The sequence below is a fragment of the Bos javanicus genome, chromosome 1 (assembly GCF_032452875.1).
Source record: "Bos javanicus breed banteng chromosome 1, ARS-OSU_banteng_1.0, whole genome shotgun sequence".
Lineage (NCBI taxonomy): Eukaryota > Metazoa > Chordata > Mammalia > Artiodactyla > Bovidae > Bos > Bos javanicus.
Genome location: NC_083868.1, coordinates 68727205 through 68752795, shown reverse-complemented (window position 1 = coordinate 68752795; position 25591 = coordinate 68727205). Strand labels below are relative to the sequence as shown.

Sequence of the window (25591 nt, the reverse complement as noted above, 5' to 3'; positions counted from 1 at the left end):
CCAATGAACTTATTTACAAAACAGAAATAGACTCACAGACATAGAAAACAAACTTATGGTTACCAAAGGGGAAGGATGGGGGGAGAGCCAAATTATGAGTTTGGAATTAAAATATACACACTGTCTATGGAGTGGACAACCAACAAGGACTTCCTGCACAGGGAACTGTGCTCAACACCTTAAAATAAACTATAATGGGACAGAACCACTTGGCTGTGCACCTAAAACGAACACGTCATTGTAAACCAACTGTGTTTCAATAACATTTATTTAAGAAAAAAGAAAAAATTAACTGGAAGAGAAACATCTAGGATGTATTACAGAAAGATAAAATTGTGCAAATACAGAATGATAAGAAATATAGAAGATACAGTGAGAAATTTCAACTTCAATCACTTTCAAAATGAATTCAACTTCAAGGAATTTCCATTTTAATCAACTATATCCCAAAAGTGAGAGAAGGGAGCAGGGCGGTGGCGGTGGGGGGTGGGGGGGGGGAATGGCAGAGAATTTTCCAAAACTGATGAGTTGCAACCTGTAGACATCAGAAATCTAATGAACCCAAGTAGACTAAATAAGAGAGAATCTGGTTATGATATTGAGCCTCTGATTTAATGGTCTAATTTATGAACTTCTTGTTAAGCACTAAAAGAGGTAGGAAAAGAGGAGAATTATTTATGTCATTTTGAGTTTAGGTTGAGTTACCTGTAGCCATATCCTAAATGATATTCATAGTGAGAATGAAGTATCCACCATTTTTAAATGCCTGCTATGTGGCATGCACAACATATATATTTCAATTTTTCATAATTCCCCACAAGCCTTATAAGGTAATACATATTAGTTAATACAGGCTTGGTATACAGAAAAAATAGATTATTTCTTGTTCATATTATATCTTCAAAATGGTTCAGCAGAGGGCTATGTTCATAGTCACTCAGGGTCCCATGCTGATGGAGGCTTTAAAATCCAACAGAGATCCTGTAATTGATGAAACAGTGGGAGAATAAAGTAAATCATATTTTATTTTTAAAGCTTCCATATGGAAATGCAACACCTAATTCTGCTTACAATTCACTGGCCAAAGTAACTCACACAGCCAAGGATGTAGAAAAGTGGAATCTTACTGTGTGCCTGAAAGATGTAGAGCTGGAAATATTCAGCGATGACTTCTTATGACGACCACAGAGAGACATGACCCTAATTCTTCACATGAGGAAGCTGAGGCTCGGAGAGGTATTTAACACATGTTAGATGAATGGAGAATGTACTCACATTAATATGTCTTCTAAGGTAATATTATGAACATGACTATTTGCCCTTTGGTGAGGGAGGTCATGAGAAGACAAATGGAGCTGTGGTGTGATCTATAAGGAGACAAGCAAAGTACCAGCTGGGTCTCACTATGCTCTGTCCCAGAATCACCACTGTCAGGGGCAAAGCATGGGTCCAGGCCACCAGGGGGCAAACACCCTAGTCCTTCCTTTGGTCCTTGTGCTAACCAGAGCCCTTCCTACATGGATAAGATGGGACAAAAATTGGCCAGAGAGAGTTTGCATACATGAACCAAGGGTTCTCACTATCTTACATATTCCAGGTGTTCAAGATGTGGTTAAGAGGGAAAAAAAACAATCCCACATAATTGAATCGGCCATGCCAAGTTTCTTAACTTTGATCTATGTAGATTCAGAGAGCTGGCCAAGGCAGAGGAGACGCAGAGTGTTCTCAACCCATCATGTTCAAACACAGGAGAAAGGGCCACCTTGTTCTCTTAGATCCTCAAGACCTTCCTATGAGGTGGATTTTCCAACCTGTAATGTGCACAATATTCCCCACCCCTCACATACCTATTGATGACACAGGCACCACCTCCTCCCAGGACCCACACCTACTGGCAGGCTCCCTCAGCTGCCATGTGTGTGTCTGCCTCTGCCAGCCCTGTCCAGCCTACTGCAACACAGCAGTATCTGCCTGAGATTCTCTCCCTGTGGCTGAGAAGGACCTGTGGGGTTCTTATTTATTTATGTGTTGGTTTATTCCGTCGCAGGGATGAGGCAGCGGTTAAGAGGAAGCGGAGGGAGGAAGAGGATGGGGGTGGAGGTGGGGGTGGGGAGGGGGTAAGGGGGTAAGGCCCAGAAAAGAAGCTGTGGTGAGCCAGAGATTGGCAGAAGAAATGTCTTTATAATTTCAACTGCTTTTGAACCACACTGTCTCTAGCTGAGCCCCCTGGGGTGAAAGGTAGGTGTATTACTGGGAATAGGAGTCTGTAACCTTAATTATGCCTCAAAGCATTTGGCTGTGTTCTTCCTGAAACTTCCAGAAGGAAAAAAAAAAAAAATGTGGTTTCCATTACAGTGTCACTGAGGGACTTGTACTGGGGTTGGGATCATTAAAATAAAAACACTGATGAGTAAGCCATGGCATTTTTTCCTCCAAGACTTACGTCCTTCCTCCACCCCTAGCCCTGTACTTTATTTTGAGACAAGCTTAAAATAGTCTATAAAATATGGAGCTCATTATATCCCATCTAGCAGATTTCATTTGGCATGAATGTAGATTAAAAGCCCCATGCCAGTTCTTCCTCCTAGCCTGAGTTTATAGGGAAGACACTCCTCTGCTTTTGCTCAGGGCTGAGTTCTTTAGAGCGTGATTCTGCAATAGATCAGGAGAGCCAGGAGGTGCCACTTCCAACTCCACTCAACTTATTTTTCATGATAATAACAAGGGAGGATAGAGAAAAAAATACAATTCTGCTTTTGGGGCTTTTTAGAACTTTTCCCAGAGCCTTGAAAAGCTTAATTCAAACTAGGCGCCCTTCAAACCCATGAATTCCTCCAGTCTTCCACATAACAATGACTATCTGGGCTGCTGAGCGCATTAAAAGGGGCAGAACTGAACTGAAACTGCAGGGGAATACAATGAAGAGAGGCCTCAACTAGGAGCTTTTGCATCCTTGCTTCAAAGGTAGGCTCAGCCAACAAGTATCTGTATGGCTTTGAGAAGTGAAATCATCTCTTTGGGCTCAGTTTCCTCATCTCTAAAATGAGAGGTCTCTTCCAACTCTGTCTCTTTTTTTCTTTTGCTGAGGGTACAATTATGGAGGCAAAAGGATGAGAAATGAAACCTTCCTCTTACCACTCATCTTACTTGACCCAATACCATCTCTTGAACTAGTAAATTCCCTTTCTATCTGATAAAGCCCCAGTCTTCTCTGATTATACCTTCCCTCTGAATCACTAGAAAAGGCCCTGCATTTTCTCTTACCTGAATACCCTTTTTCCTTGCTCTACCTACATCCTTAAAAATCCAAATACAAGGACAGTGTGCTTCATAGTAAGTACATGATGAGGGCTTGATCTATCAGTTTCTAACACAGTTCTTGCACAGGTATCATCTTCTCCCCAAGGGTCTCCCCCAAGGGTGCAGTATAGGGTTTTGTCTCTGAGGAGGGAGTAGGACTCAGTCAACGCTTGATGGCAGTGGAAGGCTCCACTCATTAGCAGTCCGCTCTGAGCTACCCAATGGCTGAGTACCAAGGTGACAGACCTACTCCTCCCCCGATACTCTCTGGCTGTGGGTCCCTCTGAGTCTCCTCAGCTACCTCACCTATGCAATGAGAATAACACCCCCTACACAGCCCTGCTGGCAGCTTGAATGAAACAGGTGAGCCTACGCAAAGTCTTGAACTACCTACCTCTTCAGTCACAGCCCATAACAGTGCCTACTCTTTTGCTAAGCGTATTAAGCCCATCCGAACTGCATTTCCTCATTTCTCCTTTTTCCTACTTAAAAATAGCTCTCTAAGCACCCCCTTCTTCCTTCCTTCCAGCAGAGGAAGCATTCTCCCTCCTCCAGTCTTCCACTTCCATCTGCACTCTTCAGTCAACCCAATCCTACCTCCTCCAGGTTGTTGCTGCACTTTACAGTACTTATCACAAGCTTTTTTCAACTGTCGCTTGGATCATGGATCATCTGCCTCACTCATTAGAATGTAAACTTCATGAAGATTTCATGCCTTATTCATACTGTATCCCCAGCAAATAGCTCGGTGCCTGGAACACTGTCAGTGCTCGATGAATATTTCTTGAATGGATTAATTGATCCATTTCTGTTCATCATTTTCAAACTTCTCTCATCACTGGCTCCTGCCCCCAGGCTCAAACACATTCAAGCCTCCCTTCTTTAACAGAACCATTGCTTGACCCTAATGTCCCATCAACCACCATTCTATTTTTACCTTGCATTTTCTGACATATTTCTCAAACAAACAATATGTGCTTGCTGCTGCCTCATCTTCACCACCTCCTCCCACTGCAATCTGGTTTCTCTTCATCAGGGCTGCTGAAACAATGCTATGAATCGTCATCAATGCCTTCTGTCACCGAACTTCTCACACTGCCCCACTTCCCTGCAGAGGGGGACCCCTAACTGTCCCTTCTTCTCTACCCTCAAGAATATATTGTATCCTGGCTTCTTCCTATCCCTTTGACACTGTCTCCTCACATCCACACTTTCCAAAACCAATCTATGCCAGTCACCTCTTCCCATATACTGTCTTCCCTGAGCTAGTGTCAACTTCACTATCATTTTGGGGCAAATGACTCAAAACCATGCATCCCCCATCCTAACTCTCTAGAAAGACAGACATACTTCCATTGAATGAAGGAAGTGGGCATTTTGTCATGCTATGTTATACTTCTGTGTATTCTCAGCACCTCGTCTACTGCCTGGTAAATGAAAATTGTTCATTTCATTTTTAAAAAATGAAATGCTCTTGCTCTGCTATTATCTGTCTTTAACCTGATATGGAAACAAGACTCTTCACAGGATGATCCCAACCTACCTTTCCAAACTGAACTCTTACCACACAGAGACGTTCCAGGCAATCTATACTCTCCAACTTCCCTCCTTGCCATTAAGTACTACTAAAGCTTAAGTCAGTTCTCTCCTCTTTAATTTACCTGCCATTGTATTATTTACCATGGTATTTGTTAGTGTGTATCTCCCTTGCTAAATCCTAAAGCTTCATGAAGACAAGAACACTATCTTCTTCAGCACTGTTTTCTAGGCTCTTGAATAGGGCACATATAGTAGGTGCTCAGAAGATACCTGCTGAAGCAGTAATACTGCCTCTGTCCTTCCTCCCCCTTGTGAACGCATAGCACTTGTTTAGCAATTCAACATGAGATACCTTGTGGGATCACACAGATATATTGTAGTCACTGTGGATGCATTATCTACAGGTAATACACGTATTCTCCAGTATTCTTGCCTGGAGAATTGCATGAGCAGAGGAGCCTGGCAGGCTACAGTTCATGGGATTGTGAGAATCGGACACAACTTAGCACCATCTTTTTATTACAGGTATTATCCACATAGAACCTTGGAACATTAAAGCTGGAAGGGATCCTTTTCATAAGATCCATCACTTGATAGAAGGGCCGACAGGGACTCAGAGATTACCACTGGTTCTAGATCTTTCAGGAATTTGAACTTTAAGTTCCTGAGGACAGGAATCCTACCTCCTACTCCTAAACACTCCCTGCTATACCTGGGGCTTAGTAGGTAGTATTACTACTGCCACTAACAATACTCTTTATTGTTTTGACAGTTTCTTTGGTAACATAGCACCCTCCATCCACAAGGTGAAGAGCAAACCCATCACCAACACTGGGAATCCACAGCTGGCTGTCTGACCATCCAGGAACACAGCTGTCCCACTTCTCCTCAGTTATCATTGAAAATGCCACAACAGAAGAACAAGCACTGTGAGGCCATGTGGATGCTCAGTCGCTCAGTTGTGTCTGACTCTGTGACCCAATAAGACTGTAGCCCACCAGCCTCCTCTGTCCATGGAATTTTCCCAGCAAGAATACTGGGATGGGTTGCCATTTTCTCCTCCAGGGGATCTTTCCAACCCAGCAATCATGCCCACGTCTCTTGCACCTCCTGCAGTGGCAGGTGGGTTCTGTACCACTGTGCCACCTGGGAAGCCCCATGCCACACTCAGAAAGTGCTATTTTACTGTTCTCACATCGCAGTCACCTCCTCCTCACCAGGCAGAAACACCACACCAGGACCACACAGCACAGCTATCAGTGTCCTTCCCCTAGCACTTGGCCTAGATATATCTTGTCTAGTGATCTCATACCACAGAAAAAACATCCCAGTGATACACTCTACTCTCCACTGACAGGGGCAATGGGCACCCCAGTTTAACATGTTTTCCAGAGAGAGAGAAAGATGGGGTCCCCCCACCTGTACAAGAACAGGTAGAAGAGAGAACTCATCCCAGGTGAGAGCTGGGGGTCCTGGATCTTGATTCTTCTCTTAGCATCTCTGTGACTAGAGCAGAGTCTTTTAACATTATAAGCTGATTTCCTATGTGTGAAAGTGGAACTAAATTAACTGCTCTCAGAGAGACATAGTGAGAACCAAGGGGTATAAGATACTGGAACTGTCAAGTCATTACAGTTCTCTACCCACAACCAACAATTCCATGACAATCGCCTCTGAGTTCCCTGGAGAGTTTGGATACTCTGTTAGCCTCTTTATTTGGGTTTCTTGATAAGATACAGTTTTAAAGAATCCATCTGCCAATGAAGGAGATGCAGGCTCGATCCCTGGGTCAAGAAGATTCCCTGGAGTAGGAAATGGAAACCGACTCCAGTATTCTTACCTGGAAAATTTCATGGACAGAGGAGCCTGGTGGGCTCCAGTCCATGGGGTCGCAAAGAGTCAGACACGACTGTGCGAGCACACTTGCGTGGCAGGATACAACGTTGAACCCGCTGTCCAGGTGAGAACACTAAGGGATGGGGAGACAAGGACCTGCCCTTGGGGACACTACTCACAATGGAAGAGACGGACCCCCGGAAGCAACTAAGCCCCTAAAACAATAGCAGTCTGGGAGTACAGCATGCCTTACTGAGCACTTATTCATACCAGGCCCTGGCCACATATACTAATGCCTTCAAGGCTCACGACCAGCCCACCAGGTGTGTCCTCCTACCACCCACAGGAGTCCATCGTGAATCACAGAACACTGGCCTTGCACCTAAATGCCCACGTGTCTTTGAACAGAACCAGTATGATTAACTGGGGGAACATTTTCTGGAGGACAAGGGGGCTATGTGGTTTGGAAGGGGAAGGATGTGGATTAATTGTGAGACGGGGAAGCTTCAGGTATTTCAAGTGGAAGCACTTGAATCATGAAGGGAAAATATGAAGGTTGCTGGGGTGTGGGGCAATGGGGAATTGTGCTGAGAGAGTGTTTCAAGGGGTGCTGAAATCAAACTTTTTACTGAACAATAGGTCCCTTTAAGAAAGTGGTTTTGTGCCAAAAGCCAACTGAATAAGAGATATCTATTAGTGACTTAAAAACTAAGTTAAAGTAACTTCTTTGTGTAGTGTATGAACATTCAACTTCAATGGGAAGCTGATTACAACCTAACCTCCTCTAATTAGAAAATTCCCAGGAAAGAAAAACCAGCCTACTTGCTTTTCATACACAAGCTGTGATTTCCTTTTCCTCACCAGCCATAGAAAGGAAAGAACAAGTCATAAAGGTTGGCACAAAGAAGCTACATGCCATGCTGGGCACATATACGCAACAGGACAAGCCAAACCAAGGTGGGTCTCCAGCATTCAAGGCAGGCTAGGAACGGGCTAAGCAAGACAGCTTATGGTTACCAGGGAGGAAGGGTGGGAGGCCGGGACAGATTGGGAGTTTGGGATTGACACGCACACACTGCTATATTTAAAACAGATAATCAGTAAGGACCTGCTGTATAGCATAGGGAACTCTGCTCAATCTTCTGTAATAACCTGAATGGGAAAAGAATTTGAAAAAGAATAGATACTTATACACGTATAACTGAATCACTCTGCTGTATACCTGAAACTAACACATTGTTAATCAACTATGCTTCAACTTAAAAACTACAAAGAAAAGTTAAAAATTTTTAAAAAAAGGTTTAGTCAGTGATAGAAAATGACTGTAGTTGAAATTTCTGAAGAAACCTGCATGAATTATATCCAAAGGATTGTGTTCTTTTAAATGTTGTTCCTTAGCGCATTCCTTTGTTTACCACTCCCATATAGTGACTGATTTCCTCATTTATTTTGCTGAAAATTCCATTTTACCTATATTCTCTGGCATCTATGTGAAAGCCCGACAATGGGCAGTTCTCAACTGTGGCTGTCATTAGAATCACTGGCAGAGTTCCTTAAACATGCTGGTGTCCAACCCTCCTTCCAAGGACTCTCATTTAGCTGGCTGTGGCGGTGGGGGGAGGTCAGGGGGTGGGAAGGGAGGAGCTAGATGTCATGCTTTCTAAGAGCTCCCAGATGATTCCAGCATATATCCAGGAACGAGAACCAGCTGGTTCCTGGCCCAGAATCCAAAGCACTTTGTGGTAGCTACAGGAATGTACATGAAGCACCAAGAAGAAATTGGCGGCCTAAAGCTTATGATGTAAATTCAACATCTCACTTAAGTTTTCCACACACCAGTCATTTCTGTACCTCTGTCATCATTTCACCATATCCACATACCTCCTATAGTTATTTCCTTGATATCATTCTAAATCAACTCCATCTGTTAAATTTGTTTTTAAAAGAAACTCATAGACTGGGGATAATGGCAAAGTGACATAAAAAGGCAGGAGCAAGAGAAAACAAAACGTGGCTCTTGAGAGGAAAAAACACCCAGAAATGAGGGAAGGGCTTCCGTGGTAGCTTAGGTGGTAAAGAATCTGCCTGCCATGTGGGAGACCTGGGTTTGATCCCTGGGTCAGGAAGATTTCCTGGAGGACAGCATGGCAACCCACTCCAATATTCTTGCCTGGAGAATTCCCATGAACAGAGAAGCCTGGCAGGCTACAATCCACAGGGTCACAAAGAATTGGACATCACTAAGCACAGAAGGGCGGGTCCAGGGCAGGAGACCCAGGATCCATGGGGTCAAGTTGGTCCAGGCACAGCAGTGAGAAGGGATGAAGTCTTGGCTCTGGTTAGAGAATACTAGAGAATGCCACGGAATAGGGTTACATGTGGCCTGGAGTTGTGCCTTTAAAGGGGCCCTAGGGACAGAGAGAGAAGACTGAGGGAACACAGGGGCTAGAGGAGGCAGATATCTGGGGCAGAGGGGAAGGCAGGGCAGAGTGTGAGGCCTAGGGAAAGCTGGTGGGAAGGTAAAAGGGAGACTAGGGGCAGGAATGAGGGGAGATCTGAGAGATGGGTGGGGCTAAGGCAGGCCTCGCTGGATAGGGTGAGAGCAGGGGCTGGACAGCACAGCAGAAGCAGACAATGGACCAAACAGGATGTCCTCCAGACACTGCCAAGCAGTGACCAGCAAGAAAGCACACAGGGACACCTGTAAACTGCCTGCAATCATCCCATGAGCTACCAGAGGTGGTCACTCCCACACACGGAGAAACACTGCCTAATGCGCTACCAATAAAGAGCAGCTGCCTTTTCACTCTTCCCTTTTATGACCAAAAAAAATTTAAGAAATGTAAACCCCCATCTCATTTGTCAGGTCCCCATTGATACACTAAAACTCAACAACAAAATGCAATGTTACTTCTCTTATACACACACTCATGTTTTAGATCTGTATGAACACCCTTCTTTTGATGGACAGATCCCACCATACAAACCATCTCCTTAGTCACCATCTGAAAGCACAGAACATGATCAACAGAGTTGACACATGCCCAGTAACAAACACTGTAAAAACAGCGTCTGATATTAATGAAAGAAATCATCAAAATAATCATGTCTGAGCAACCTGGCAGTTCATTATCTTATAAATCCTCACATATAGTCAAGTCCTAGAAAACAACCCCTTTTATTTTCTTAAATCCTTACCCTTAATGAACAATGATGAGGGAGATAAAAGATTCATTTGCAATCACCAAGTATATGCATTGCCATTACTTCGTAAAGTTTATTTCCGCTCCATGATGTGTTCCAGTATTTTTCTCCCTTTTCCTAGGTGTGTCAAATCACAGATTCATTTATCCCCCAGTCACAGCCAAAAGAATGACTCAGGCTGGCACACAGCTTGTCGATTATTTCATTTTCCTGGGCTAAACTTATCATTTCCCACTTCTTCTTATTGCTTACTTACTCCCTCTTCACTTTCTTGAGGTCTGTTACTTTCAAAATGATATGAGGCATGACAATGATAAGGGTGAAACAACAAAATCCTAAAAAAGATGATGAACGGAGCTAAATTCGGTTACACTAAAGACAGATCCCTGGGAATTTTGTTCACTGCCCAGAAGGACAGGTTCATCACTCATCCATTCATTCAACAAATATTTATTGAGCATTTCCCATGAGCCAGCTCAGCCTAGCACACCATATTATAGCATGCTGCAGTCTACACAAAGTTAGCTAACATTAGTTACTAGAGGAAAGTTGCTACATCTTAAAACTCTGCTTGACCATGGCTGAAGGCATCACACATGTACATGTATAATACTGTGATACTCATTAATCAGAACTGGGTCACATAATCAACACTCACCACCCCCCAAAACCTGGAAATAAGTTTCCCTACACAGTCAGAAGCTGCTAAAGACTCACATTAAATAAAACCCTGGAGATATTGTTTATGAAAGACCATCAACTTTCCAAATATAGCCACACATGTTGATGAAACATTCATGGAAGAACACATCTGGCAAACAATGTTTTGGGGAGAGTTTAATTAGTTAATTCATAAATTCACTAACCTGACATTTCTAACAATGCCTGACACTTTTACATGCACTAACACAAAAAATTTCCCCCAAATTCTATAATATAACTATTATTATTAACATTTACCATTTTTCAAATTAGTAAACCAAGGGTCAGTTTGAGGGTAAATCATTTAATCAAGGGCACTTAGAAAGTAATGAAGCCAAAACTTGAACCTAAGTTTGCAACTCATGGATTCAAGCACTTTCTAAAAAATAAAACCAAATTATTATTAATATAGCTTGTATATTAACATCTAGCTTTTTATAATTAGCATCATGTTAGTTTGAATCTTGTTTTAATTTACATAAGTATAAATTATCTCTATGCCTCTAACAACTCTTAATTGGACTTTTCTCAACTCCTGGTTATTAGATGCCACATATTCCTGTCTTTCCTAACACGTCTGTAAGACAGTGAGAATCAACAGCATTGGTAAAGAAAACTAACACTCAAGGGGCACTTTGCTTCCTGCCAGGCACTGGAATAAGTATTTCACTTGTAGTTTTTCCCTGCAGCAACCCTCTGAGTTGGTGCTGTCCTCATTACCATTTTCTTTTACAATGAAGGAGGCACAGAGAGGTTAAGAACTTGCCTAAGGCCACACGGATAAGGAGGATTCCCACCTGTGGCCTCTCCTTCCTCTGGTCTCTGATCTTCACCAGTAACAAATTCTGGCTCTCTTCCTAACATTCTCATCTCAAGTCTGGGCTCCCACTGGCCTATTCTCAGTGCTAGTGAGAGGCTGCTTTTCAGATGTGCTGGTTTGGCTTCCTCCATCTTTGATTTCTCCCCGATAAGAGCCCTGGTTCACCTGCTGTGTGCAGCTCTCTGCTCCCACCTGGTACCGGCCTCCTGGCACCCCTAAGACAATCCCCAGTACAGATGACCACACCCTGGGCTGGGCAGCAGAGCCTCCCCTAGGCCACTTTTTCCACCAGGATTTCATCTCAATCCTGCCAAAATTCTCTTAAAGGAGCCAACACTTTTAAAAATAACACTCAACATTGTTTAAAAAAAAAAAATCAATTACTCAACCAAATTAACAGTGGCTTTTCCCTACAACAGAATGTCTGGATTTGCATCACATTAACAGGAGATTTAAATAACATGACTATTTGATGGTAAAATGTATTAAGGTCAGATTAACCTGAGGAATAAAACAGACTTTCCCTTCCGTTTCCACTAACTGCAAATTCTGTATGGCTCACCAATAACCCACAAAGGCAGCTGTCCTCCAGACAGATGCCAAGCTCCACGATGCTGAGGGGCCTCGTAAGGAGGAAATGAACACTTACAGAGCACCTACTATGCACCAGACATTATGTCATGTGTTTTACAGGTATGAATGAACTAAGAATTCTGCAACAACCCCAGCAGATAGGTCTCACCACGCCCATTTTACAGATGGGAAAACAAGCTCGTAAAGGTCTCATAAATCAGCCTAAGGTCACAGAACTGGTGGTGGCAGAGCTGAGACGTGAGCCTGCATGTGTTTGCCCCCAGCTTCTTGCTCAGGGACTATTCTTCTTGCTGCACTGCTCAGGGTTCCATCTAGAGTCCTGCAAGATGGAGCTTACCTTTGACTACAGTTCTGAGTTTGCCAATCAACCCAACAAGAAATGAGGTCCCAATATACACGTGCTTCCCAAATGGCCCTGGGCTCCTGATTCCCAGCTGGGTCACAAACATCCCCAGAAAAACAGCTACTTTTTTTTTTTACTTTCTATGGGCTGGCTACTCATCTGTTTCATTCCCTCTTCTCTCTCCGTGCTCTCTGCTCCCTCCTCTACTGTGTCTTCCTGTGTGTGTGTGTCTGTCTGTCTGTGTCAGAAAGCTGTGTGTATATGCATGCCTTCTGCTTCTGTCTCTTATACACACACACGCATGCACACACATTCTCATGTCCATTCTCGCCACCCCCCATCCCAGGAATACCTCGATCCAGCAGCCGGAGCAAGCGGAGATACCAAAGATACCACTGTTCCCAGAAGCGGTCCGTCATCCCCCCCTGAACTCATCCTTCACAGCCAGTCCCCTCAGCAGAGCCTCGTCCCACCACCGCCAACTTGAGGAGGCCGGAATTTCTTGACGCTGGGCTTGCGCGCAGCCTGCTCGAAGCAAATGCCTGCCTGCGAAGACAGCCACCAATCCTCCCACACAGAGGCTGACTGTGCCGGGAGCCTGTTTCACAGCAACAAAGGAACAAGTGCGGAACACTGCCGCCTGGTGCAGACCGAGCCTGCAGGGGCCCAAAGGGAGGTCAAGAGACGCAGGGGAGGGCACCAGGGAGCACCTTCACAAAGAAGGGAGCAGAGAAGTGGTCTTGGGAATGAAACTGCACAGTCAAGGTCATATTTTAGATGTCATTCCAGGATCTCCTGCCATCCTGGCTTCCCCTGCCTCCCATGCCAAAGGCCAGTGGCTCTTCTAACAGGAGACAGGGATAGGAAGCCAGGAACTCAGCCATCCTGGACTCTGAGGCCAGCCTACAAGAGCCAGAGCCTCACTGCCTTATTCCGTGGAAACCACAGGCACCCCAGGCCCAAGGCTGCTGGACCCATGTGGTCAGAAAAAGGCCACAGACTCCATCTCCCTTTGTGGATCCTCTGTTAGAGTAGAGAGAGCATGGACTCCAGTCACATGGATATGGGCTCAAATCCTGCTACCACTTAACAGTTGCCTGGCCTTGATCACTTTACTCCAACCCAGCTTCCTCCTCTGGGAACTAGAAAGAAGAGTATTTGCTTCACTGAGCTGTTGTGAGGTTCCCAAGAAGGGAAGGACCTAAAATCTCTGGTCCAGCACATGGTGAATGGTGGTGCTCAAGGGCTCCTTCCCCCTTCTGCTCCAACCCCTCTTCCTCTAGCCAGATCCTCAGCTCCCATAGCCCTTACATCCCATGCTTTCCCACCTCTGTGTGAATGGCTCCTGGTCTTCCTGTCCAGAGCATGGCCATCCTACGGCCAAGTATTCACTGTGGCCAAGTCTTCCTGGTTTTACCAACACATAGCCACAGAGTCAGGCGGCCTTCCCTGGTCCTCCTTCCCATCTCCTGACTCAGCCACAAACTCCATGAAGACAGGATCTGCTCTGTGATCATCACTGAACCTTGAAGAGTCTTGAACTTTGCAAGTGCCTAAGTATTTACTAACTGAATGAGTGAAGAGGCAAATGTCTGTGCATGCCACATGGTTTTGTTTTTTAAGTTAGGAAAAGGAGTGGACTACAAAGGCCTCAGTCCCTGGGCACCACCTAAAGCCTGTGGAAGAATGACAGGCACCCTGGCCTTGTATTGCTGGGAACCCATTTTACAGGATGCTGGCTGCTGACCCAGTGAGGCTGTGCTCCCAGGTGACCAGAAGTCCTGTTTGCATAAGTGAAGTCAAGAGGACCCCAGGTCCAGAACCACTTTGGACTCCAAGCCTAAAAACTACCCAGCAGCCATGTGCACATGCATCGCTGCTTTCGCCCAGCCCAGGCCATGCCAGCAATGTCTTCTCACTGTTCCAGTAGAAATGCTGGCCTCCCAGGCCTCCTGCTCTCCATCTGGAAGCCGGCAGGAGCAGGCCTCCTCAGCGTCAGCTCTTCCTGGAGGCTCAGGCTTCCAAGATGACACAGGCTGCAGATTCCGACAGAATTCAGACTGAGGAGGAGGCCTGGCCTAGGGCAGGAGCTAGGAGGGAGAGGGAGAAGGCAGCAGAGCCACGTCTCCTCCAGGCTGGCCCTGCCCCTGCTCCACCACGGCATCGTGGCTCCTTCATGAAGAGCAGCACTGGGACCGAGCACACCCCGCCACCCAGAAGCTACCTCGCCGGCTCTCCTAGAGTTATTTTACCATTACCTTAAATGGACAAGACTCCAGCCTGTAGTTAACACAAGAATGCACACCCCTCCTCCTCTCTCTCCAGAGAGAAGTGCACTGACCCTTAGCCTCCCCCTCCTTCACGAATAGCAGGCTCCATCATTCAGGTGTGGCCGGTACTTTTCAAGCTCACAAAGAACTTTCACATCCATCTTCTCCCTCGGGCCTCTGAGCCACCCTGTGAGGTCTGTAGGATGGGACTCACTTTCCCCAGTGTACATAAGGGAAAACCCACATGCCAAGAGGTTAAATAACTGACTTATGGTCAAATACCTAGTTGGTGGCTGGGCTGAAGAAGTGGGTGCCATCTGTCTCTCCCAAAGTGTTTCTGTGGCTCTGGATTGTTCTCTGGGGAAGTGTGATGTTTTTCATAAAGAGGTGGAGGCCCTCACAGTAGGGCAGGACCCTAGGGCAGTGCCGACAGGCCATAAGCACAGGCTCAGGAGGGGGCCTGCGTGTGGCCTCTTACTGAGTGACAGCCTTTCATTTTTTTCTTTGGCTCCGGGCTTCTGGCTGCCGAGGAAGAGCAGTCTCCAAATAAGAATGCCAAAAATGGCTCTGTCCAACCCTACTGGGGAGAAATCCGAGATGGGAGGCATGCACACATGGCTCCCACCTGGGTCTGAGGAGACCCAGACAGAGATAGGCTTTGAAAAGAGCACCTGCCTGTGAGGCAGAAAGTCCCAGTGACCGTGTGGGAGCTGTGTGAACTAGAATACTCCGACGGGGTTAATGCTACTCTACCACGTCCCATTCTCGGGCCCGGAGAAGGCAGCTGGCCCTGTTCCCCTCCTTCCAGTAATCAAGTGCCAAACATTCCACACAGCTTCATTTTCAAAGACAGAGGGGGAATAAAGATGTTAACAACATGGGTGCAAGCGCTGCCCCCACAAACTGTAAACATAAGAACATAAGCGTCACCTGTGGGGTCAGGCCCAGGATGAACCCATCCAGCCAGCAATTTCACTAAAGATTGGCTTCAGCCCATCACGCTGGGCTCCCGGGAGCTCCTCGGTCCACCACTGCTCATTTCTCCAACTCCCACAGAGCCTCATAAGCCTGCTTCAATGCAGCCCCTTCAGAAGATGAATACAATGTTCCAAGAGGCTGTCACAGTTGCCATTTAGCTGCAGTGCAATTAGAATGGACGGGATATTGGCCAGGAAGGGGCCTTATTAGGTTTTGTTGTTGTTGTCGCTTTGTCTTAAACAATACTCCTGTGGCCGATCCTTCTTTCATCACGGTCGGAGCAAGCATGGTCATTCCTGTTGGCATGGTTCCTGCAACCCACCTGGCTGGTGCTACGGGGACCCATTCTCAGAAGCAAGGAGCATCTCCAGGCCAGCAACAACCCATCCATCCCAGAGGGCTGATGCCTGTCTGGACGATCACCAGAACATGGATGTGTTCCCTTCTCTTCCCTGTTCCTTCTTCCTACGTGGCACTGTTCTTTCTCCTGCTATCCGCCCGCCCCAACATGGAAACACTGTGTTCCCAATCAGATAGAGCCAGCACAAGTGTATGGAGCAGAAGGCAAGCAGCACGGAGGGAGGGAAGAAGCAGTCATGTCCCAGAGCTTTCCCACCCATCTCCTGGGATGATGACCACTGTTCCCACAGTGGCACTGGCTGGCTTGTGGGACACACGGGCTAGCTCACCAGGGAAGGTGGTAGTGTTGCTAGTCTGCATAGCAGAGCGAAGACTATCTCTGCCCGAGGAAGTGGGCTCCACCAGGCTGCCATTTTGCCCTGCAAGCTGTACTTCAGTTGCAACATGTATCACACACTCCAGCAGACACCATCCTCAGCCACCTCCCACACCACTTCTGTCCCCTTGGCGATGAGCACCCAAATGGAGAAGTAAAGCCCTGTGACAACACATTCTCAGCAATGCTGTCCATGGATGGGACGGACACCGGCCCGTCTCTCCTGTGAGAGCTGAGTGTCCCCAGGTGAACAGGTTTCCTAGGTCCACACCTGAGGCCAGCACCTAAGACAGGTTATCACCTGTCACACTGAAATTCAAGCCCACTTCTCCCAAGAGGCCTTTTCCAGCTAACCTCGTTCATTCTCTATCTCTGAGGTTCTCAAAGTTTAATGGGCAGCAGAATCACCTTAGAGGGTTGGTTATCCAGGCAGGTAACTCGGTCTCACTCCCCAAGGCCTGCATTTTTAACCAGCTCCTCAGATGAGTCTGAAATGGGGATCTGTCTGCTTCCATCCCTGCTCTCCTCTCTTACTTCACTGAGCTATTCCAGTTAAATTCTAGAGCGTACCCTGTTTCCCCACACACCCTCGGAGTGTGGAGTTAGAAGAGTCTCCTGGAAGGTAAGGGGCCTTCAAGGCCCAGTAGAGGGTCCCAGACTGCAGGGCTGAGGAGCTGCCAGCCAGGAGGCTGAGAATCAGGCTCCTCTCTCCACAGGCTCCAGAGAGCATTCATCTGTACAATGGCTTTAAATGTCACCTCAAATATCAGGCCGGGTGGCAGGAGCTAAAGGCGGAAGCTCATTAGCCTGCCTTGCCCTGCTTTTGTGTGGCTTTCATCCGTGTTCACCTCCGACCTCCTCTGGGATCATTAACGCTCCCTCGACTGGGGGAGCCTCAGCTCTTGGAAACGTCACACAGCCCTTCCCCACACTGGGCTCTACACCAAATCGCTAAGTCAGGGAAATGCAGTCCCTCCTGGACACCTCCCCAGAGCACTTATTCCTCCCCCACCAATCGCCAGAACCCGTGTGGCCCTGACTCTCCTTCCACAGCATGCCACCCCTGGCCCCAAAAACCAAGCCGTGCCCTCATGCCTTTTCAAAGCTCACCCATCCTGGGCCTGTAAAAAGTATTACGATAAATAATCTCAACCCCTCTAAGGTCTGCACAAGGAGAGCTTAGTGTTCAGACCCTCCGGGAGTATTTACATTTTGGCAAAAGATAATGCCCTAGATCAAAGGAAAGAAAACAAAGAACAAAAACAAACAAGCTTATAAATAGAACAGACTGATAGTTTGCCAGAGGTGGGCAACGGAGAGTGGGGCAAGCGGGTCAAAAGGCACAAACACCCAGCTATAGTAAATACACAAGTCATGGGGGTGCAACGCACAGCGTGGTAAGGCTGCAGGTAAGAACACTGTGCTGTATACGCGAAAGGTGCTGAGAAAGTAGGTCTTAAAAGTTCTCATCTAAGGAAAAAAATCTGTAACTATGTGTGGTGATAGATGCTAACTAGAATTACTGTGGTGATCATTTCACAGCATATACAAATCATTATGTTGCACACCTGAAACTAATATAATGCACTGTTGTATGTCAACTATAATATCAACTTTTTAAAAAGGGAATTGGGAAAAAATAGTATATTTCTACCATCACTGGGAATGCTAAATTTTTTTTTTTTTTGAGGATTTGTGCGTGTGTGTGTGTGTGTGTGTGTATAGTCTTCCCTGATAGCTCAGTTGGTAAAGAATCCACCTGCAATGCAGGAGACCCTGGTTCGATTCCTGGGTTGGGAAGATCTGCTGGAGAAAGGATAGGCTACCCACTCCAGTATTCTTGGCCTTCCCCTGTGGCTCAGCAGGTAAAGAATCTGCCTGCAATTTGGGAGACTTGGGTTCGATGGATGGGTTGGGAAGATCCCCTGGAGAAGGGAAAGGCTTCCCACTCCAGTACTCTAGCCTGGAGAATTCCATAGACTGTATAGCCCATGGGATTGCAAAGAGTCGGTATACAAAAAGCTTAGTTTGTACAAATTATGATCCAGAATGACAAGTAAATTTATTCAATATTTAAAAAAAAAAAGGAAGGGGAGTGGAAGTCCAGGCCTTGGATAAGCAGCAGGGGTGGGGTGTGTTGGGGGCAAGGAGGAGGGTCCATGACTCTCTTCCCTAGCTCCATGGGCACGTGCTATTGGGTGACCTGATGAAGGCAACTCAAGGAACCCGGTGCCTCCTTTGCCTACCTCATTCATCCCGTAATCCCCCACCTTCCTACCCAGAAAGAACATAGTTGACTGCCCTCTCCAAACCCCTAAATTATAAAGTAGTTCTTCTTGAGGAAAACAATAAAACAATAGATAGAATGGACACCTCAGAACCTGATCCCAGAAGCCCAGAAATCCAAGAGTTTATTATTGCCTCCTCTGTTTCCCTCACACCTGGCAGGGGTGCCTCCCTATTCCCTCTACTAACAGCAGCTTCTTCACCCATCAATCAAGGTGGTGTGACTCAGTGACCTAAGGGTCCTTAGGTTTGGGGGCCTTTTGCCCCCCCAACATTTGGTTTCTCTTAACTCTTCCTCCCTCCTCTCAATTGCCACAGTTTATTGATTTAGAAAAACTTAAAGATGTCAGTCACCACAGCTGAAATCGCATGCCTCACTCAACCTGTGGGGAGCCCTTAGTGTCGAGAATCCTCTCCCTTCTCTCTTCATCCCACGCCTTCTCCATCCACTGAGAGCTTTTCCAAACAGACCCCTCAGCATATCCGCCCAGGAAAGTCAGATACAAATACACCAGACTACGACAACTGCAGTTGATAATCTTGAATATGAAGTTCAACAGGATCAAAAAGAGCCCACTGTATCATCAAACAAATACTAAATTTTGACTAGCATATATCTAGAACTAAACTTTTTTTTATATAATTGTTGGGTTTTTATTTTTTGGAAAATGTATAATTTGTGTTTGTTCCATAATGCAATCCACTATTACATCTGAATATTTGACTCACTGGAATGCCCTGACACCCACCCCAAAAGACACACACACACACACACACACACACACAAGCACACTAGCCAATTTGAATTCTCTCTTCCTTGACTCTTATTTTTAAAAAGAAAGAATCAATTGCCATGATCACTTTACTTTTCATGAAATAAATTCTGCTTATGGTTCTTAAAAATAACCAATTCCCATAAATTCTAGAACTAATCCCTGTATGATCTGTTTATCCAGTTAATATGAAGCCTGCTAAAGTTAGGAAAGGGCCTGAGCTGAATCAGACCAACTGAGTTCAAATCACAAGTCTTTTTCTAACTGACTAGTAACTTGAGGCCAGAGAAGGCAATGGCAACCCACTCCAGTACTCTTGCCTGGAAAATCCCATGGACGGAGGGGCCTGGTGGGGTGCAGTCTATGGGGTCACTAAGAGTCGGACACGACTGAGCGACTTCACTTTCACTTTTCACTTTCATGCATTGGAGAAGGAAATGGCAACCCACTCCAGTGTTCTTGCCTGGAGAATCCCAGGGACGGGGGAGCCTGGTGGGCTGCCGTCTATGGGGTCGCACAGAGTCGGACACGACTGAAGCGACTTAGCAGCAGCAGCAGCAGCAGCAGCAGCAGCTTGAGGCAAATCACTTAACTTCCCTAAATCTCAGTTTCTTCATCTTTTGGATGAAGATAAAGCTGACCTTACAAAATCTGAACAACCTGCACGAGGGAAAAACAAAGTAACATGTATGAAATATTAAGTACTGTACCTAACACAGCAGGTGCATTCTCCTACAATAGGCAACAAGCTTATGCCAGTTGAACTTAGCAATCCATGGGATCCAAATGGACAAATACACCAGCTTATAACAAAAAGGACAATGTTAGTTTTGCCTCTGAGGATAGCTGTAAGCCAAGTGGACCTTGTGAAGTGCTGAGTTAGGGACAAGTTAGGACTCCAAATCCCCCAGCTCTCCACCGGCCCTTCAAGGAGGGGCAGATTCCTACATCTTACTTGCCCAAATGCCCCAGCTCATCTGGCTTCTTCCCTCTGCCCTAACACAGGTTGCAAAGATCCAAGAGAGAGTCAATTAGAAAAAGTCCTTTGACTATGTCCACATGAAATATGTGGATGACTCTCAGTACTGAGGAGGTGGAAAACTTTTTGGAGTTCCTTGATATAGTTTCCGTGTAGTAAATGCCAATGATTTGGCTTCCCTAAAAGTCCATCAAGCCTGACCTCACAGCATGCATACAGGAAAGCCTAAAGATATCCATGTCAAAAAACAACTACTATAAAACTCCAAGAAGAAAAACGGACAGTCTTAGGGTAGGAAGTTTTTCCTAGGCAAGACACAAAGCTCAACACACATATATGCATTTTTTAATCTCTGAAGGAATATACAAGTCACCTAAGGAGAACAGGGGATGGAGAACAGTATTGAAAGGAATACTTCTCACTGAATATCATTTTAAACCTTTTGAATTTTGACCCTTGAACTGTACCTAACTTTTTAAAGAACATTTTAAGATAATGGAGTCAAGAATAAATGTAACTGTTCTTGGAGTCTAGCTGCCATGCTGAGAGAAGACCAAGCCACATGGGAAGACCACATGAAGGAGAACCTAGGACCCAGGCTGAGAAGCCCAGCTAGTCAGTCTCAGCCCCACCCATGCCAGCTGCCATCCACGAGTGAGGTCACTTTAGAGCTTCCTGCCTTTCCAGCACCATGACAGACACACGTAAAGCAGAACTGCCTACTCGGTCCTCACGATCAGGGAAATGGTAAATTGTTGGTGTAAGTCACTAAGACTGCGGGTGGTTTGTCACAGTGTAAAGATAAATGAAGGTGGGGGTCATTGGTGATTGGAGACAAGTTAAAGCCACAAGACTGGCTGAGATCACAAGGAAGTATTGAAAAGGACTGTACCTTATTTCATCTTGAAGATAAAAGCACGTCTAGTCTCAGGACCATACCTGTCTGTCTACCTATCTACCTATCTTAGAATTTGAATTCTGAAGGTAGAATTGTCATAGGGATGTCTAATTAACTTGCTTGCTTGCATTTTAAAAAAAAAGAGACAGATTTTCTCTACAGGAAGTAAATATATCTGATTTGGCTACTTGTTTTGACAATGAGAGATACCTTTTCCAATTCACTAAATTTGCAGCTCCCAGATTTTTAAGAAAACATATTTAAAGCCTGTTTATAATCTACAATGTGCTAGAAAATATTTTATTTGCAACCACTTAAACTTATGGTTTAAAAAAATGTTTAATGTCAACTTAGATGTATGAGGGGAATATATAGTTTTCAATATTCTTTTAGGGCATACATAAGCAAAAAAAGTCTAAAGCCCACTGAGGTGTATATCTCGGCAATTGTTAAAAATGATAGTTTTCCACAAATAGATACGAAAATATCTTCTAAACATACTATTGGGCTAAAAATGCAAGGTATAGAACAACGAAGCTAGTATTAACCCACTTTCGATAATAAAATGGTATAATAAGTACAGATTCAGATTTGCCTATATTTTCAAAAAGCAGCACTGGAAGGATTCACAAGAAATAACACTGATAGTTACCTATGGAAGGAGTGGATTAGGTAGATAGGCATAAGGTCATATTTGATCCTGTACTGATTTTTGAGCAATATGAATGTATTATATTCACAGATTTTTAAGTCTTCAGGAGGAGAAAGGAATATATAAAATTATAAAAACATGAACAACATTAAAAGATAATCTAGGAGACAAATATATGCTGCATTGCAACAAAACATTACATAAAAGATTAAGATCTCAAATTTACAAAGAGCTCTCAAAAAAACAGAAAGAAAAAGGTAAACCTACTATAAAAATGAGTCAAGAACATGAACAGGAAATTTACAAAAGAAGAAACACAAATGATCGATAAAAAGTAAAAAGATGCTAACTTCTACTACTAATGATCAGGGAAATGCAAATAAAAGCATAAAAGCAGGCCATATTTCACCTATCAGATTGGAAAATATATATACATAACATGGCAGAAGAGTATATTGATATAGTGGTTTTAGAAATTAATTTGGCAGTACCTATCAACATTTATAAAGTGCACAACCTTCAATTCCAGCAATTCTACTTATAAAACTCTCACAATTACAAAAATGCTTCAGTATATTCTGTAAAAACTAGCAAGAAAAAACTGGAGATAACCTAGAAATCCAACAATAAGGAACTAGTAAAATAAATTGATATAATTATTGATACAATCTACATTACGCTTTGAAACCAGTATAAAGGACAAGGAGTTTTATGCTGCTGCTGCTGCTGCTAAGTCGCTCCAGTCATGTCCGACTCTGTGCGACCCCATAGATGGCAGTCCACCAGGCTCCCCCGTCCCTGGGATTCTCCAGGCAAGAACACTGGAGTGGGTTGCCATTTCCTTCTCCAATGCATGAAAGTGAAAAGTGAAAGTGAAGTCGCTCAGTCGTGTCCGACTCTTAGCGACCTCATGAACTGCAGCCTACCAGGCTCCTCCGTCCATGGGATTTTCCAGGCAAGAGTACTGGAGTGGGGTGCCATTGCCTTCTCCAAGGAGTTTTATATATAGTGACAATTTAAGGATGTCCATGATATATTGTATGTGTGGGAGAAAAAATTTGCAAGATAATTTGAAATAATTTGTACTAGTCCATTTTTTTGTGAGAAAAGATAGAATATAAATACACACATAGACACTATGAGTATGTGCATAGAAAAGGAGTTCCGGTAGGACATTTACCAAACTGCTAACAGTGATTATCCCTAGGAGATGGGAGTAAGTGGTTAGAGAATTATATTTTACGCAGTTTTATATCCTTATAACTTTTTACCATAAGCGTTCATTACTTTGGTAATTTTGAAAGCATTTAGGCTGACTGAAGTAGCAGCTCAGGCTTTTTATGAAAAATGAGAGCTCCCTCAGGGCCAGGACAGCAAGTTCCTTCACTTCTCACTCACAGGGTCCTGAATGTGAGATGATCCACAGAGAACCCACAGGCCATCGGAACCGAGTCCCTGGACTCACGCACCCATCCCCTGACTGGCAAAGGCAGTTCATCCCACACTTCGCACCACTCCTTGTTCACCACAGGGATGGGCTAGGTGCTTTGTGACCTCAGCGAGCACTCAGTACAACCCACCTCTTCTCAGCCCACTCAGTCATCAGCCACTTAGACACCTTGTGGGACTTTGGTCAGAGATGGCAACTATGTTTCATATCAAGTTCCAGCTCTGGTCAGAGGCAGTAATTGTCCAGAGCTTGTGTTAAACAGCTACTATCTTCCCCTTGTATCAATACATATCTTTGAGACTATGTAGTTAAAAAAAAAACACCACTGAGGCCACAGACAGGATGGATGTGGAAAGAGCGGCACTGCCAATTAGTGATGCTGCCAAGATGAGGCTGGAAGAGCCGTGGCAGGCAGACGGGCAAGTCTGCCATCCTTGCCCTTGAACAGTGGGCTCTGACTCACCGACACGGATACTCTCAAACCACTGTCTCTACTGGGAGTGTTGTCACTTAGGGGGTGAGGACGGAAGGGAGGCTGAGGGTGAAGGGAGGTGACAGCTGACTGTGGCTGTGTCTATCAGAAGACAGGGTGAAAGCAAGGAGAGCCTGAGGAAGGGGAAGGAGTCCCAAACAGCTGCAGATAGAAGGCTCCAAACATCCAGGTACAGTGCCAGCCCAGAGACTGAGTTCCATCTGTCAGGTCTTACCGAGTTCCTTGACCCGAGGACACGCAGCTGTGTCCACATAAGAAGATGCCTTCACAATTGTGAACAGTCCAAGTGCCCTGTTTGTTGGGAATTCACTCATCTTCTCTATCCCCACAACCAAAACCAGAAAAACCCAAAGCCAAAAAAATCTCAGAACTTCACGTGTTGTAACTAAAAACACTCAATAAACAAAGCCAGTCTTTGGGCTCCCTCGGGGAGTAATTGTCTAAGAATGCTTCTTTGCTTTTCAGCTGGTGAGAGAGAGACAGACGTGCTAAGGCTGTATGGAGCTCATCTTGAAAGCATTAATTTTTCCAAGCACCAACGTGCAGTTCCTGCACTTTTCCTGAGCAAGTGGCAGCAGGCTGTGAGGAGGCTGCAAGGACAACCCTCTGAGCAGGGTCTGCCTGAGCGAGTTTGGAGGAAGGGTCACAATCTGCCACAGGGAGGGGCTGCATAAGGCCTGTGGGGCACTCAGCTTTGGGGTGGATCACTCAATTCCAAAACGGGAAGAAAGCAAGCAGAAGCAATACCTCCACCTCTTTTCAGGCCCATTCTCTAGGGGCCTAATGGTGACCAATTAAAATCTTCTTCTTCCTCACCCATCCCTCACCACCTGTAGCCCTGACAGCCACATCCAGTGGCCAAGCACCGGGAGAGGGTATCCAGCTTGTGGGTAGAGGTCTTTATACCAGTTCTCCTTCTTCTCTCCCCCTCTCCCTCACTAGGGATGGGAGTCCACCGTGGAGGCTTCGATCTGGCCATACACAGTTTATTCTTTGTTGGCCCAGGCCCATTCTCCCTAGGAAGTTGAGGACCCTCTGCTCTTCAGTCTGTTCACAGAGGACAAGACACAATGAACCATCTACAGCAACAAAGGGAAGTCTCATTGTCTGCCTGATGGAGGCAGACGTGAGAATTAGGATGTACCAGAAGTCCTGACCATCTTCACTAGACATTCTCCAAGCACAGTGCTATCACAGGGGCTTGTCCATATCCAGCAGCATGCCTGGATTCCCAGTGGGAAGCAGTGACCAACCCCTACCCAAGCTTAAATGCTGTATTACCATTAAGACTTCATACACCAGCCTACCACTGACTAGCTGTGCGAGGTTGCTCAAGGTACTGCACCTCCAGTACATCTGTTTTCTTATCAGTAGAATGAGGATGATGATAGCATTTAAATAAGTTAACAAATACAAAAGCATTAAAGGAGTACCTGGCACACCGTGAGTAATATATACATGTTCATGATTAATATTATTCTTATGAACTTCCAGCTTCCGCACTCCATCTCAGATAGCTATTTCAGTCCATTGCATGTGCTCTTCCAAGCTTTGGAATATTCTCTCCTATCTGTCATTATCTAAGCTATCTGTGCAATTCTCTAGTCTCTAGAAGGCCTTCCCTGCCCCGTCCAGCTGAGCTGAGTACTCTGTTCTTCCTCAGTGTCATATTAAATCCATTTTACATCAGACTGTAATTCCAGTTGTCTGTATGTCTCCTCAACCAGGTCCGTTCATT

At 45.3% G+C, this 25591-nt stretch overlaps 1 protein-coding gene across 20 annotated transcripts in view; it reads right to left on the bottom strand.

Moving 5' to 3' along the window:
- Positions 1-25591, bottom strand: part of KALRN (kalirin RhoGEF kinase) — a 689867-nt gene that overhangs the window by 611874 nt on the left and 52402 nt on the right. For 4 of the 20 annotated variants that reach the window (XM_061409083.1, XM_061409225.1, XM_061410130.1 and 1 more), the window contains exon 1: positions 12691-18333. The exons of the other annotated variants lie outside the window; for them this stretch is intronic. In XM_061409083.1, coding sequence (XP_061265067.1) covers positions 12691-12757 — 67 coding nt within the window. In that variant the 5' untranslated portion in view covers positions 12758-18333. Of the gene's footprint in view, positions 1-12690; positions 18334-25591 lie in introns of those variants that run through there. 20 annotated transcript variants of the gene reach the window in all.